Raw genomic sequence first — 17,002 nt, 5'->3', positions numbered from 1 at the left:
TGATTGACATGCCAAGGTTATCTGGTGGCCTCCACTTCTGACAGCAAGGGTTCTTGCCTCCACTGAGAAAGTCTGTCTCTTTATGACTTCAGCCTATTGCTGGTCACATTGAATGAGTGAATAAATTACAAAGCAAAGGTAAGAGTAGAAACAATGATTCAGCCAGTGTTTGCCAACCTCCAAACTAAAATGTAAACTAGCATCTGCTAACAACTCCTTTGAGATTCATACCTACTCTGGGGAACAATGGATCAACAGTGCTAACTGTGGAGATAAGAGAGCACTAAGACCAGGGGATATACACAAATAGACACAGTGTGGAGACTCTGCCACAGTTAGAGACATCCTACAGTTTATGAATCATAGGCCTGGCCTAGTAACCCAGTCATTCACAAAAGCCATTCACCCCTACTCTGGAGAAATCCATTTTACAAGACCCAGAGGGTAGCCTCATGTGAGTGCCAGTAAGGAAAACTTCTTAAATTTAAACTTAAATTGTTTTAGTGAGCCCAGACAGCAAATAGAGCATGTGGATTGCAACTTAGAAAGTTTTGCCTTGACCAACTCACCCCTTCTATTAGGAGGTTCTGCTTCGGGCTACGAAGACAATCCTCAAATAAAGGTCATTATATAACCTGGAAAATGGACAAATTCAAGATGCTGCCAGTTGGAAAGGTTCAGATTGCCCTACCAATTGATACCTTTGTCCCTCCCTCACCCCCGATCAAATCCTCCCAAACAAGCAGAGTGGGCCATGAAAGGAGAGAGAACATCTAAACACATTTCTAAGGATACTGAGACAGGCTACATAAGTTTGCCAGTTCTCTCCCAACTGAAGTAGGTAAGATTAAAATTGTCCTATTTTTCAGAGAACAATTTTCCCCAAAAGGCAAGGAAATATCTGGGTGCTGAAAGGAGATGCCAAAGAAATGCATGGTTTTGGTATGGATTACAAGGTCCTAATAGATTGGGTTAAATAGTTAACAAAGTACTTGTCAGAATAGGTCTTCAATCTACTTATCAAATCACCTATTCTTAGATTTTCTTTATGCTCTGTCAAAAAACCTATGCTCTCCTCCTCCCTTAACCAAAATAGATCAGAGGAAGCTGGATGTAAACAGTTTGATGACTGTCCTAAACGTTAAAACACAGGACCATTAATTCTGGTCCTATGCCTGAGTCTTCTAGTGGGAGAAAAATTCATAGATTTGTCAGTTAATATTTGCTGTTCAGTTTCCATCAGGGACAGGAACCAGACAGCAAAGGGGCCTATTCTCTATCCCTGCCAGCATGAGAGTGCCACAGAGCAGGGTGGAACAAGTGCCTTCTACAGCTCCCCGCCCTGCCCCCCCCCATCCTTTCTTCAATGGGATGCCTTTCCATCATCTGGACCCTTTTTTCAAAAAGACAGTCTCTCTGTACTCTGCTTCAGGCAGACTACTTCTGGATCACTGCTCAGTTCTGGGCACCAGTCTGATAAGGGAAGTGATACCAGAAGAGGTTAACTAGGATGGTAAAGACAGCCTTAATTATTTTGGGGCCTTTTCATAGTAGATTAGTTAAAACAAACAAAAACAACTTGAGGTTTACCCTGGATAGAAGACAAAGGGAAAATTTGATTGATGTCTTTCAAGTATGTAAAAGCCTGTCGTATAGAAGAGGAATTAGAGGAATAAGATCGGTAGGTTGTGGAAGTAAATTTAGGCTTGATGTCAGAAGCCTTCCTAATAAAACTATTCAGAAGTAGAATGGGCTGTCTTGTCCTTCTTTCCCTGTGGCTCCCTTGCGCAACTGGTAAGTTCCTCCTGGCCTCCATTTTGGGGAAAGGCCAAGCAGGCTTTCATTCTTGTTCTGGCTTTGCTTTTGACTGCTACCATAACCCCCTTTGATGTGCTGTCTTCCTCCATTAGAATATAAGCTCCTTGAAGGAAGGAACTACCTTTTTGTATTTACATTCTCAACATCTATCATAGTGACTAGCCCATAGTATTTACGGTTGTTTATTATTTATACTATAGTATAAATGGTTGTTATATGATTGACTGGTGTGTTCACCCTCACTGAAGGACATCATGTATGTTATAGTGTATGAGGTGGACTAGGCAGTCACTGAGATCTCTTCTAACTGTAACTCTAACCTGAGTTCAACCCCTTTCTTCTCTCTCTCTCCCTGTCTTTGCACTGGTCGACCTCTATGCCTAGAAGGCAGTTCCTTCTAACCTCCATCTCTAAACCACTTCTGGTTTCCTTCAAGGTCTATTAGAACATGAACTCCTTCAAGGCAGCCACTTGCTTTTGCCTTTTTTTGTGCGTCTAGTTCCTTAGTATAATTCTTGACTTTGTTTATTGACTCAGGTCAATTGCCACTTCTACATGAAACCTTTTCTAATTCCCACCCCTCCTGTCTGAGCTCCCTTTTTGCTGGCTTCCCTCCCTTCCCAAATTCCTTTGCATTCACTTTGTATACATTAAATACATACTTATATCTGTACATTCTTTAGAGTATAAACTCTTTAAAGGCAAGGACTATTTCATTTTTTACCATTTCATCCTTTGGTTGGCATATTTTAGGCATTTAATTAATATTTACTGATAAGTCACCTCCTTTCTCTGGGTCTTCTGCTGTCCCATGTGACTTTTTGGTCCCTTCCTGCTCTAAGTCTAAGACTGTCTTATGAATTCCAGTGTGTCTGATACTGCCTTTGTGCTATTAACTGTCTTAATTATCTCCAATTTATCCTTCATACAGCTTGCTGTACAGTTGTTTGTATATTGTCTTCCCCCGTAAGACTGTGAGCTCCTTAAGAACAGGGACCAGCTTTTCTTGCCTTTCTTTATCTCAAGCATTTAGCCTATGTATGGAACTGACAGGGGAAAAAGTCCTGAAGTAGTCATAAGTGAAAAGCCACAAGAACTTAAACACTGCCAAAGGTGGAAGCCTAGCCATGGTGACCTACGTACGATTATACTTTAGACACCGAGTCAAAACTGAAGATACTGTGGCCTTACCGATACACAAACGGGCTTAACTCCGAAACGCATCACTAAGCAGAAAGCCCAACCTCTCCACCCCTCAGAGGCGATGCTCCCTCTGGCTCCTCCTGCCTGTTTTCTATTATTACCACGGGGATTTTGGGGTTCTTCGGCTGGGATCCGAAGAACTCTCTGGCTGCCCCCCTCCCCCCCCCCCCCCCATCCACCTCTGTTTGTAAGTATTCATAATGATTGACTGAACTGCTACCTATGATCGATCTTGGGTTTCAAATGAACACCCCACAGTGAGGGGGCAGGTAGCCGGGGGAGATGCGGGCCTGATGTTATATAAAGGCCGCTAAATCACTGTTTGTATTTTGCTTCGCCGGATCCCATTGATCAGTCCAGTCGGGGATCTGGACATCGCTCCTCCCGGTACGGCCTAGGAGGGATGCGCCTTTCCCATTCTTCGGGCGGTGCCTGTCCTCTATCAATAAACAAATGCTTGTTTCCGCCCCCCCTTCCTTCCTTCGTTCGTTTGGGGGGAGGACAGGATGGAAAGGGAAAGTCCCTTCCCCTCTCGAGGCCTCCTTTGTTTGATGTAAGAAGAAACAACTTCCACCGGGTCCACATCACGGCGCGGTCGGTTCTGCCCGGCTCGAGGGTTCTGGACGTTCTTCTTCCTTCACCCGGCTCCTGATATGCCCCCCTCAAGGGCAGTCACTGACGCCCTCCACAGCAGGGTGCCTTGAGCCCCACAGCTTCATAATCTGGAGAACGGGGCCTGGAGGCATCGTGGTGGCGACGGGCAGAAACAGGCCTAGAGGCCTCTTTCCTGATCCCTTTAAAGGACACAGCAGGGAGGAATAGCGCAGGTCGCCGCGAAATCCCGCGAGATTCAAACTTTCGCCGAGTCTGCGCAGGCAGCAGAGAGGAGAACGAAAGCCGCTTGGAGCCAAACTTGTGAAAGCGAGACGGCGAAAGGGAAAAGTTCTATTGGATGAAAGCTAGGCGGGTCTGAGGAGTTGCCATAGCAACCTTTCCCCAACAACTGGTTTGGGCTAACGGAAACTTCCGGGAAGCTGCGTGGCAGCACGCATCGCGTTCGCTCTGCGTCTGCGCAAGCTTGTGCGTGCCGTTGGATCCCTGGCCCGGTTGGGGGGCGGGGTAGTGGCTGACAGCTTCCGGTTCCTCCGGGAGTAGTGCGCTTTCCTCCGAGTGGTTACGTGTCCTTTAGGTCTGGAGCGTCGGTTGTGCAGGTGAGGGGGTCCCCAGGGGTGTTTGACTCCGCGCATGGCCGGCGTTTTGTGACGCGCCTTGGGCCATGGGGACACCGCCACGAGCCTGCGGTACTGCGAGACCGTGGGTCGCGGGCGGTGCGGTAGACCGGGACGGGGCCCAGCCCAGCCTCCATCTCCGCCTCCGCCCCCCGGCCGAGGCCGGGCGCCGCCGTGACCACGCGCAGGGAGGCTGGGGGCTTCGGCCCCTCTGGGCGGTCGCCCGGGCAGGACGTCCCCATGTGGAGGCGAAGAACCCGCTCCGCCCCGCCCTGCGGCCAGGAAAGCGAGGACGGCCCCCGGCGGGCCGCGCTGCTGCCGGGCTGGGGGCTCCGGGCCCAGACCTGGGCCGCCGCCCTCTCGGTGTCCTCCGTGGCGTCCGTGTGTGGGGTGGGCCTGCCCTGGGGACTTTCGTCTCCCGCTACGGTACAGCCGCGGGGGGGAGGGGGTGGAGGATTCGGGGGAGAGGGCCCCCCGGGCGCAGGGGATGGGGGAGTCACAGGAGGGGAGCGAGGGCCTCGGGTGCCCGGGCTTGTCCCCGCTCATCTCCGAGGTCTCTCCCAGTGCTCGGGTTCTCGGGTGCGGAGTTCGCTGAGGGGTTCGGCTGGCAGCTCCGATTGAACCGCGGTTTTCATTTTTCTTAAGACGTTGCCAGACACGTTTCCACTTAATCCTTGGCGTCTCTTAGGACAGGCTTTCCCAAAATTCCATTCATTTCCACAAGCATTAAAAAGAAAAAAAGAACCTTTTAACAAACCTGCTTCTTTCCAAGCGCTGTCTCTTCCCTAGGTTCTGGGCGTAGAAAGACAAAAACAGCCTCTCCTCAAGAAATTTGGATCGTACTTGGGGAAAACAACACTTAAACTGATGGAATGGTTACATACACAGAATAATTTCTGTGCCCTTTGTGTGCTTTGCATTTATTATGTTATCTGTGATGACCGTGCTCCACCTATGTAGTATAGGCCTGTACGTACATATATGCCCAGATAATGGATACACACACACATGCATGTACACACGTATATTTTGTTGTTGGGTCGTTTCAGTCCTGTCTGATGCCTCCTGATCTACCCTTTGGGCTTTTCTTGACAAAGGTACTGGAGTGGTTCACCATTTCTTAGATGAACTGAGGCAGCCCGGGTTAAGTGGCTTGGCCAAGACCACACAGCTAGTGTCTGAGTGTGTATACCACACGTGGATAAAGGTTGTGGATAAAGCACCAGGTCTGGCATCAGGAAAACTCATCTTACCCAGTTCAAATATGGCCTCAGACCCTTATAGCTGTGGGACTTGGGGCTAGTCACTTAACCCTATTTACCTCAGTTTCCTCATCTGTAAAATGAACTGGAGAAGGAAATGGCAAATCACTGCAGTATCTTTGCCAAGAAAACCCTAAAATGGGGTTGCAAAGAGTTGGACCACACCTGAACAACAGTATGTATGTATGTGTGTGTTTGTTTTTATTTTTATGCGTTTATGTCCATACACATGTAAAGTACTAAGTGATTTTGTGGAGGCCAGGCCTCAAGCCTTCCATGGACTTTGACTAGCAACTCCAGGTTACGTAAACTTTCTTCAGCCAATTCTTCAGACCGATAATTCTCTGTTTTGAAAATTATTTGGTTTTGATTTCCAGACAATAGTAAAATTCCATAAAACCTTACATTCTTATAATGGTATAGAGGTGACCCTTGACTAAATCCAGTGCTGATGTATGTCAAGTGCTTTTTAAACCTTAAATAATAATAATATAAGACTATCATTTTTATTGCATTTTAAAGTTTTCAAAAGTGCTTTGCATATGTTAAGTCTTTCAATCCTCATAACTCATTTAATCCTCCTGTGAAACAGGTGAAATTATTTCACTCTTAACAGAAGAGTAAACAGTTACATGATCAAGTTAATCAGTTAAATGATGGTCTCTGTGAAGGTTGATAAAGCTATTAAGTATGTGAGACAGGTTTAAACTCAAATTTACTGAATATTCAAATTTTCCTAGTCTGGAGGCTCTATCCACTAAAGCACTGTTTCTCTACCAGTTGTTATTTTGCATAATCATCCTGACCATCCTTCAGATAGACCTTCCAGCTTGATACCTAACTCCCTTTCCAGGCTTGTCGCCTCCCTCCCTCCTATCCCCTTCTCCCTCTGCCTCCCACCTCAAGGAAGTACCCTGATTTCTTTGTTCTTTAAACTTAAAGGGGGTACTAAATAAGCATTTATGTAGCACCTGGTGTGCTTAGTGCTTTACAAATGTTTGTTTCTTACAACCACCCTTCTAGAGTAGGTGTGGTTATTCTCACTTTACCGGGAATAACTGAGACCCGACCCTGGTTAAGTGACACAGCTTAGTGCTCTCTCCCCTGTGCCATCTAGCTGCCAATAGATTATATTCTTGGGTCTCATCAGCATTGCTGATTTTCTTAATGGCAGTTGCAAATATGGTCCCAAGTGGAGATCATGTTGCAACTGTACTCCTGGACCTCCAGTTCTACTCTGATCTTTGAAATACCTTTTTCAGACTTAATTACCCCTCTAACCTCATTAGTGCTGTGATCTGAGTAAATGAGCAGATGTTTGACATACAACTAATTTAATAATTTACTGTGTCTTTGTTTAAACAGATAGTCATGGATCAGGTAATGCAATTTGTTGAGCCTAGTCGGCAGTTTGTGAAGGACTCAATTCGACTTGTCAAAAGATGTACCAAGCCAGATAGAAAAGGTAAAGGCTGCCAGTCACTTGCTTAAGTTCTGCTTTTGTTTACCCCTTCCCTGTATGTTTTTTTTAACTTTCTTTCTTTGTATTTTTCTTTATCTTCATGAATTTCTTTGTCATTCTTTTCTCCATTTAATGTTTTAATTCCTTTTTGACCCTATTCATTCTCTTTTGTAGGATTTCTTGGTGTAACTACTATCTCAGTTTTGACAGAATATTTATTACTTACAGTTTTCAATTACAAGTGCCTGCTTCTCCCCCCAATCTGTATACCTCTTTAGTTGCAACATTACAGCATAAAAAGGAAAGATTGCTTTCTCTATTTTCTGTAAAGTCCCAGATTTTTCTTGTTTCTCATTAACTCTTCTTTTTGTCATCTAGTTATTTTTAAGTAGCTACTTCCCATATTTCTTTTTCTGCACACCTTGATTGGTGTTTTTAGTCACCGCAAATAGATTAAACAGTGAATACATAATGAAACTTGTTCTATTAATAAATCTTTCCTAAACTAGAAAATATTTTATTGTTTATCAGTTATGTGAATATGATGGTCTGTTTGCCTAAATTATACTAATTCAAACATATCTTTTGGTCCATTGTTACCAGTCTTTCACTAATTTTTCCTAAAACAACTTGTTTTCCCTTTCATTTCCCTTTTTTTAGTATTTAAAACTTCTAAAAAACTATTTAAAATTTTTAAATTTTAATTTAATTTAAATTTCATAAATATTAAATTTATTTTATTTTAAAATCTTAGTATTTTAAAATATCATCTTGTGGATTTATATTTGAATATATATTACTGCAAAGTTTATTGCTAATCTTAACAGGAACATTATTTTTGTGTTTTCTTAAAGAATCAGATGTTTTTTGGCAAAGCTAACTAATTAATGAATTGAGTATACTTCATTGTTTAATTTTTTTAAATGAATTTTTATTGATATTTTTTGTTTTTGTCACCTTCATTTTCTTCCACCATTTGGTGCTATCCCTTGTTCCAGCAGTTCTAAAAGTGTGTGGATCAGAGAGCCTTTCAGGGAGTCCATGAGGTCAAAACTGTTTTTGTAAAAACATGAAGACATTTTAATTTCTAATATTGCTAAATATCAATTTCTAAAACTCTTATTAACACATTTTTGGGGGGGGTCCTTAATTTTTAAGAGGGTAGAGGCGTCCTGGAACAAAAAAGATTTCTGCCTTGTAACACAATAAAAAAGAAAGGAAAAAACCATAATTCCACAAAGCTAACTATCACATGAACAGAATAAAATAGTATATGCATTGGTTCACACCTGTAATCCTGTATCTCGGCAAAGAAGGGGGAGGGAAGGGTCTACTCATAGTTTTCCTTTCCAATCAAGTATTAGTATCCAGTGTCAGTTTTTTGTTCTTTTTATTTGCATTGTTGTAGTTGTATTTATCATTTACTTGGTTCCATTTGCTTTACTTTTCATCAGTTTATGTCTGCCTTTGCATTTCTGTATTATTCCTGTTCTTCATTCCTTATGATACGCTTAATAATAGTCCATTGTATTCATGTATGATTTGTTAAACCAATTCCACCAGTCCCCGGGGCAACTACATTGTTGAATTTCTTTGCCAATTCAAAAAGTGCTTCTCTAAATATTTTGTTGTATGAGGACCTTTACATCTTTGAACTCCTTGGGATCCATATTAAATATTGGGATTTCTGAGACAAAAGACAGAGATTTCAGTCACTTCTTAGCATAATTTCCATTTGCTTTCCAGAATGGATGGACATATGTACAGCTCTACCTATTTCATATTAGTGTTCCTGTCTTTTCATAATCCCTCTAACATTGACCATCTCCTTCTTTTGTCATATATCTGCTAGTGCTAGGTGTGAGATGATACCTAAGAATTAACTTTTTGAATGTATGTTCACATTTTACTTAAGTTTGTACATCCAGTAACCAAGAGTGAATCTGTTTATTAGTTATGTCTTACACATCATGCTTGACCATTCTGGGTTATTTTTTTTCATTGTGCCATTCAAAAGTAAAGAAAATAAAGTGAGTTATTTGTGTTCTTAATTACAGAATTCCAGAAGATCGCTATGGCAACAGCAATAGGGTTTGCTATAATGGGATTTATTGGCTTTTTTGTTAAATTGATCCACATCCCTATTAATAACATCATCGTGTAAGTAACTTTTATCAAATAAACTTTCTTAGTTGGAATTAAATCTGTAATTATTTGAGTTAACTAGGTATGACTAAGGATTTGTTTTTGGTGTTTTCATGTGGTAGTATGTACTTAAAAATAACATACAAATCAGTTTATAATTCTCAAAATACTTTCATATTTGTCATGTTTTTTTAATGTACATGTGAGTCCTTTTCCCCCTTTTTTAATGCTTATTTATTTATTTTTAGTTTTCAACATTCATTTCCACAAAATTTTAAGTTCCACATTTTCTCCCCATCTCTCCCCTCCCCCCACCCCATAATGCCTTGCATTCTGATTATCCCTTCCCTCAGTGTGCCCTGTCTTCTGTCACACCCCTCCCTTCCCTTAATCCCCTTCTCTCTTTTCTTGTGGGGCAAGATAGGTTTCGGTACCCCATTACCTGGATTTCTTATTTCCCAGTTGTATGCAAAAACAGTTCTCAGCATTTCTTCCTAATACTTTGAATTCCAACTTCTCTCCCTTCCTCCCTCCCCACCCATCCCCACTGAGAAGGCAAGCAATTCAATATAGGCTGTATAAGTGTGCTTTGCAAAAGACTTCCATAATACTCATGTTGTGTAAGACTTAACTGTATTTCCCTGCATTCTATTCTGCCCCCCCATTTATTCTGTTCTCTCTTTTGACCTTGTCCCTCCCCAAGAGTGTTTACTTCTGATTGCTCCCTCCTCCCATTTACCCTCCCTTCCATCATCCCCCTCACCCCACTTGTCTCCTTCTCCCCTACCCTTCTGTAGTGCAAGATACACTTTCATACCAAACTGAGTAAGCAAATGTGTAAGCTTCCTTTTTTCCCTCTCACATCCTCCCTTTTCTTCTTCCCTGAAGAAGCTTGTTCTTGCCTCCTTGGTGAGTGATATTTTACCCCATTCCATTTCTCCCTTTCTCCTCCCAATATATTCTCTCTCACTCCTCAATTTTATTTAATTTTTTTAAACACCATCCTTTCTTATTCAACTTACCCCTTTGTTTTCTGTGTGTGTGTGTGTGTGTGTGTGTGTGTGTGTGTGTGTGTGTGTGTGTGTGTGATGTGTGTATAATCCTTCCAACTACCCAAATACTGAGAAAAGTCTCAAGAGTTACAAATGTTGTCTTTCCATGTAGGAATGTAAACAGTTCAGCTTTAGAAAGTCCTTTTTGTTTTCTCTTTCATGTTTACCATTTCATACTTCCCTTGATTCTTGTGTTTGAAAGTCAGATGTTCAGTTCTGGTCTTTTCATCAAGAATTCTTGAAAGTCCTCTATTTCATTGAATGACCATTTTTTCCTCTGAAGTATTATACTCACTTTTGCTGGATAGGTGATTCTTGGTTTTAATCCTAGTTCCTTTGACTTCTGGAATATCATATTCCAAGCCCTTTGATCCTTTAACGTAGAAGCTGCCAGAATCTGTGTTATCCTGATTGTATTTCCACAATATTCAAACTGTTTCATTCTGGCTGCTTGCAATATTTTCTCCTTGACTTGGGAACTCTGGAATTTGACTACAGTATTCCTAGGAGTTTCTCTTTTCGGGTCTTTTTCAGGGTGAATTCTTTCAATATTCATTTTATCATATGGTTCTAGAATATCAGGGCAGTTTTCCTTGATAATGGTATGAAAGATGATGTCTGGGCTCCTTTTCTGATCATGGCTTTCAGGTAGTCCCATAATTTTTAAATTGTCTCTTCTGGATCTATTTTCCAGGTCAGTTGTTTTTGCAGTGAGATATTTCACGTTATCTTCTATTTTTTCATTCTTTTGGTTTTGTTTTGTAATTTCTTGGTTTCTCATAAAGTCATTAGCCTCCATCTGCTCCATACTGATTTTTAAAGAACTATTTTCTTCAGTGAGCTTTTGAACTTCCTTTTCCATTTGGCTAATTCTGCTTTTTAAAGCTTTCTTTTCCTCATTGGCTTTTTGGACCTCTTTTGCCAATTGAGTTAGCCTATTTTTAAAGGTGTTATTTTCTTCAGCATTTTTTTGGGTCTCCTTTACCAAGCTGCTGACTTGCTTTTCTTACATAGCTCTCATTTCTCTTCCCAATTTTTCCTCCACCTCTCTTACTTGATTTTCAAAATCCTTTTTGAGCTCTTCCATGGCTTGAGACCATTGTACATTTATTTTGGAGGTTTTGGACACAGAAGCCTTGACTTCCTGTGGTGTTATGCTTTGTTTTTCCTTATCTGAAAGAATGGGAGAAAATACCTGTTCACCAAGGAAGTAACCTTCTATGGTCTTATTTTTTTTCCCTTTTTTGGGCATTTTCCCAATCCGTTACTTGACTTTTGAGACATTTGTCGAGAGGAGGGTATATTCTGGGGATCTGTAAATTCTCAGTTCCTCCAAGGTGGCACAGTGAAGGGAGAGGTGTTTACTCCTCTCCTGACCTGTGTACTAGATTGGGAGCAACCAAAAACTTTTCTGCTCAGAACCTGCAATTGAATTTTCTCTCCAGAGCCTCCACCAGCTCCACTGCCATGTTCCTCCTCACCTCTGGGTGGATCTCAGGGCTGAGAATCAGATCAGTGGCTCAATTCCCCCAGGGGCTCTAGGTAGAGGGCTCAGAAAATGGCAGCTGCTAGAGCCCTCCCACTGACCTTTGAAGCTATTTGTGGCATTTGTGGGTTGAGAAATCTGGGAACTGCTGGTGGTGGCGCCCTGAATCCTGTTCTGGGTCCTCTCCCTGCTGCTCTACGCTGGTCTGCACTCCATGCTGGTCTGGTTTGCACTCATTGCCATAAGTTTTTTTTTTTAAGTATATTTAAATTTTGTAAGAATTTGAATGAAATATCAGGGTTTTAAAAGCCTATTTGCCTTCATGTGCAGTGTTAACTGTTGTAGCATAACTTGTAAAAATATTGTCTTGTATTCATCCTTCAGACATTAAAAATCTGTGGATAGAATGTTATCAAGTCTACTTTTCTGGCTTGTGATGAGAGAAGTAGTCTCACTAATAGGTAGCAATAATTTAAGAGTATACCACAAAAATCTTTTTTTCAAGTTGAGATGTGTTCTGTAATTGATGATGACTCCATGAACTTAATGAAAGGTAATGTGGCTTCATAGTATGAACACATCAACTGTCACTATTGGAATTTATATGTAATATATTTCCCATTGTCCTTTATCATATTGGTAATTATCCTTTTCTGTAATCCACCTGCTGAAAGTTTACAATTAGATATTCTGAATTTATTTTTCATATTGAGTACTTTGACCTACTTCAAAGCAGACTGATGTACTACAGTTAGTGGAGGTTGTCTTGTAAATGTTGAGAAATGAATGAATATAAATGCTATGTAAATTTCTAACATGAATTAAATTAGATAAAAGGCAGTTATTGTGTGATGCTAGAATCTTATAGCTAGAAGCGATCTTTGGTATCACCTTCCCTAACCTACTTTGCAAGACAGTTTTCTCTACAATACCCCTGACAACTGTCTATCAAAGCTCTACTTGAACACTTCCTGTTAAGGTGGGGAGGTCATCTTCCTTAAAGAGTAGTCTGTTTCATATTCATTTGAAATCACTCTTTGTTAGAACTAAGGAGAGACCTGAAGTAATGAAAAGCCTATTGACCTAGGAGAGGCCTGACTCCAAGTCTGAAGTGTGATCATAGGACCAACCATTTGATCTCTCTGACCTTTGGTTTTCTCATCTATAAAATGGGAATCATAAGAGGACCTACCTCACAGGGTTGTTAGGAACAAACGAGATTAATAAAAAGAAAGCTTTTTCGAACCTTAAAGCATATGTATGAATGTATAAATGCTGAGAAGTACATTATACTAAAAAGAGTCAGAAGACCTAGGTTCATACTTTCTAGCTGACAGTTATCCTTTGAAAGGATACCATAAAGGGGCCTCAAAGGTCATCTGGTCTGACCTCCCTGTTTTATCCATGGACACAGTGAGTAAATGTCAGAGCTAGGATTAGCTAGCTAGCATGTTACCATGGGGTAAGACTTATCATCTCTCTGAGCCTCAGGTTCCTCATCTGTAAAATGAGGATATAGTAATTTTTGTACTTTATATTCCCCAAGATTGTTGTGAAAAAAGTGCTTTGGAAACCTTAAAGCACTATGTGAGTTATCTTAGGTATCAAAATAGTCATCCTATATTATATTGAACTGAAATTGGCTTCCTTTTAGCTTCTTCTTATTGATTCTTGGTTTTCAAATAAGTAAATAATAGCCCATCAAATATTTGGGTCACATTCATCTTTTCCTTATTAGACTGAGTATTCTTAGTTCTTCCAGCTGTTGTGTAAAGCTCTTTGCCAGATCTTAGTACACCATATAAACCTTATCTTCTAATATTGGTCATCTCTTGATGTATTCCAGTTTATCAATGTCCTTCTTAAGACTTTACCACCTTTTATAGCACTAAGCATGCAGTACTGCAGTCTATCACTATATATATTTATATTATAGGACTATTCCATTTTTAGAGTACTGTCGTTTTATTTCTGTAGCCTAAGATTAAGTTGGCTTTTTATACCATTAGCTCGTATTGAGATTGTAGTTACTTAATTTAAACTCATAGATACTTTTCACTGAAAGTGGACAGTTCTTCCCACTAGCTGTTCTATCTATACAACTTATTTATTTGAATCTAAGTATAGGACTTCATTTTTCTCTGTTGAATTTCATCTTACTAATTGTGAGCCTAGAATTTTGAATCTTGATCCTGTCATTCACTTATTAGTTTCCCCTGAAAATTTTATAAGTATATTATATCCTTCTGGAAATCATTAGAAAAAAAAATATTGAACAGGACAGACACTCTTGTCACACCCACACACACCCACCCCACTACCCCCCCATCCTCCTACTTTTTTTGGCATACCACTAGAGCTCTCTTCAGTATATTGGAGGACATCCTCCGTCAGTCTATTAGGTATCTTTTTGCAGTTCTTTAACCAATGTTTTTGTGTGTGTGTATGTGTACTGGTTTGGGGATAAGGAAAAAAATAACCTGCTTCTGACTTTCCAGCTGAATTTTTACTTCCCTGTATCCTTCAAAGATAGGGCCACCCAAATTGTAAGATTGGAAAGGTAGTTACCTAGCCAATTTATTGAACTCTTCTGAGCATTTTCTGCCTCCGTGAATGATTTCAAGTCAAAATATATGCAAAACAGAATATTCTGTTATGAAGCTGCCATATCTGTTCTTCAAGGGTAGACAAGAACATATTCTGGTTTAACTGTGCAGATAAACTAGCAAGACTTGAGATGCAGCAGTAACATCACAGCAAAGGTAACATTTGATTTCAGAATTAGGCTTAACACAGATCTAAAGGAGTCATTAGTATTGCTTAGAGAAATAGGTATGTTAGACAAAATGAAAAATAGGTTAAAATAGAAAAATATAGGTAAATGCCAACATTCTTGAAGATAACCAGGATACACATTAATTATTTCAAGTTTTTGTGCTTATAATAAAGTCTTAAAATATGTTTTTGTTGTTAAACTTAAAAACGTATTTAAACTATGGAACAGACCTGTTTCTTTTAAGCCAGTCTTGATTGTGCTGAGCATGTTGCCAGAAGGCAGCTTTTTCCCTTGTAAAAACATGTAGACAGAAAATGGATATTATTTTCCCATGATCCACAATTGATTTATCTCTGACTTTCTAGAATTTATTTTACCAGCATTTCCAGATCCATTTTCCCCAATAGCACTTTATTATAATATTCTCAAGTTCATATATAAATCTATGCTGAAATCAGGCTGTACTATGTCATTGGCATTCCCCTGATCTGCCAATCTAGATCTCTGAGATACCTCTTGGCTATTAAAACTGATTCTTTGTGGCCTATCATGCTCGACAAATGTTTAGAAAAGTAAATGAGTGGATGACATTGTATATTGAGTTTCTTGTGTTAATGTGAAGACTATCTCTAAAATAATGACCTTTCATTTATATAAAGGTTTTCTTTTTTTTTAATTTTGTTTTATTTTGATGGGCTAAAATAAAATTTATTCAAAACTTTTCTTTTTTGTCTTACAGTGGTGGCTGAATACTTCTGGAAGACATTTACTTCTTCAAGCTTGATGGACAAGTTTGGGGTTGGGAAGGTGTTGACTTTGTTCATTTAGTAAAAATTTTGTCGTATGTGGCTTATTTCCTTGGTATTTTCAATGTCTACATTAAAATAACTTTTACAGAAATCTAAACTTCCTCCATAATTGAATGTTCTTCCAACCCTCCTTATTGTATGAGAAATAATTGGTTGCCATAATTTCCATACTTTTTCTTAGCCTAGAGGAAGAGAGGCAATTTGATTTTCTGGCAGATTTCCCATTTCAGCTGTAAGGGAAAATGTTGAAGAGGGAAATCTTGAATTACTGTGGATAGAAGATAGGAAGAAGATAAAAGATAGCAGGGGGTTTTCTTAGGGATGATGACAGAGCCCATCTGTAAATTCCTGTAATGAAATACATTAGTGATAACTAACTTTCGCAAGTTTGGGTTTCACAAGAAACAGCCCAACTAACAAATTGGAAAAAGGTAAATCAAGAACCGTCCTCTAAGCAGACTGGTGGGACTATTGTGACTGCTTTAGTACTTAATTTTATAAAAAGTTCACTGACAGATATGACTGATACAGCATATTTTCCATAAATATTTCCTTTCTTAAATTGTTCACTTTTCCTTTTAAAATATATTACCATAATTTCCCAAACAACATTTTAATATTCAGACTTACTTTCTTGAGTTTTTGATCATTAATGAATTGAGAAAGTTGTAGGCTTTCTCTTGTTCATTGGTCTTTATGTAATAAATATTTTTTGGAAATTATATAAGAAGATATCAACCCTCTGAGACCCTTGTGGAATGAACTTGGTCAGTCAAATTTTTCCGAAAGCTTACCCATTGAAGTAACAAAATTTATTTTTATAGGAACCATATTTTTTGGAAACCTTTCTAAAATGTTTTATATACTTCCTTGGCCTTGAGCATAATTAAACTGTTTTTAGACTCAAGGTTATAGTTATGATCATCCATTTTTGTATTCTGTCAAAATACGATGAAGGATATACCCCTACCCTTGAGTACTAACTAGGACTCGTTAAAGTATGGAAAGCTGTATATAAATAGCTACTTGGCTCCTGTGCTAGACAGACTCAGACTGAACTGCTGTTTTTATTGATGTCTAGTTTTTAAAAATGTTCTTTGCCTACCTATAATGTAGCCTTTGATATCCCATTGTTCTCATATCTTTTTCCCATCTTATTCCTCCATCTAATTTCCTGTTTCCGAGGCTTTGCAAAACTGGTAGCTACACAAGCTTCTTTGAATTAAAATGAGGACTTGAGGTACTTTGGAGCATCAGTTGTATTTTACTAATCAAAGGCCTTTTGCTTAGTTCCTGGATCTTGAAAATTTCTCCAGATAAAGGACGTTGCCATATGACAAAGATCCAGACAGGTGATGTGTTACTATACCCACTTTATGCATATAACATTTTATCCATTTTATGAGTTGCTATGGTGAAAAGTTATTCTCTTGGTGAGCCTTTCCAAACCTAGCCTAATATCTGGTGCCAGGCTTGTACTTAATATCTTCTGGAAGTTTTAAAACCAACCAGAGCTTACCTTAATAGAATATATGTTATATTTTTTATTTAGTATAAAAACTAACATTTTGAGTAAAACTATAAGGATGAAAATATTTACTATTATACGTAGGTAATAGCTGCTAACCTTTTTATCTCAAGTTTCAGAAGACATCTATATGTCCTTGCAGATATTTATTAGTATTTTCTGTTGTCAGTTTTTATAACATTTTATTTCCAAAGTTCTGAGCATCGTGTGTGTGTGTGTGTGTGTGTGTGTG

At 39.5% G+C, this 17,002-nt stretch overlaps 1 protein-coding gene across 2 annotated transcripts; it reads left to right on the top strand.

Moving 5' to 3' along the window:
• Positions 1–4,041: 4,041 nt before the first annotated feature.
• On the top strand, positions 4,042–15,339 carry SEC61G (SEC61 translocon subunit gamma). 2 transcript variants are annotated; one of them, XM_072598192.1, is made up of 4 exons: positions 4,042–4,232; positions 6,878–6,977; positions 9,032–9,134; positions 15,173–15,339. In XM_072598192.1, the coding sequence occupies exons 2-4, from the start codon at positions 6,884–6,886 to the stop codon at positions 15,180–15,182; spliced, it is 207 nt and encodes a 68-aa protein (XP_072454293.1). In that variant the 5' UTR covers positions 4,042–4,232; positions 6,878–6,883; the 3' UTR covers positions 15,183–15,339. The 2 variants fall into 2 exon arrangements, with proteins under 2 accessions (XP_072454293.1, XP_072454292.1); XM_072598191.1 differs by having other exon boundaries at positions 4,223–4,676.
• Positions 15,340–17,002: the final 1,663 nt, after the last annotated feature.

Source organism: Notamacropus eugenii, chromosome 3 (genome assembly GCF_028372415.1).
Source record: "Notamacropus eugenii isolate mMacEug1 chromosome 3, mMacEug1.pri_v2, whole genome shotgun sequence".
Classification (NCBI taxonomy): Eukaryota; Metazoa; Chordata; class Mammalia; order Diprotodontia; family Macropodidae; genus Notamacropus; species Notamacropus eugenii.
Note: the sequence above shows the minus strand (reverse complement) of the source record. Positions and strands in the feature narration are given on the sequence as shown.

Excerpts from the sequence above, each read along its gene's own strand:
- SEC61G (XM_072598191.1), top strand. The coding sequence starts at position 4,491 with ATGTGGAGGCGAAGAACCCGCTCCGCCCCGCCCTGCGGCCAGGAAAGC. Across the intron at positions 4,677-6,877 it reads GACTTTCGTCTCCCGCTACG|ATAGTCATGGATCAGGTAAT; the intron begins GTACAGCCGCGG and ends TTGTTTAAACAG. Across the intron at positions 6,978-9,031 it reads TACCAAGCCAGATAGAAAAG|AATTCCAGAAGATCGCTATG; the intron begins GTAAAGGCTGCC and ends TCTTAATTACAG.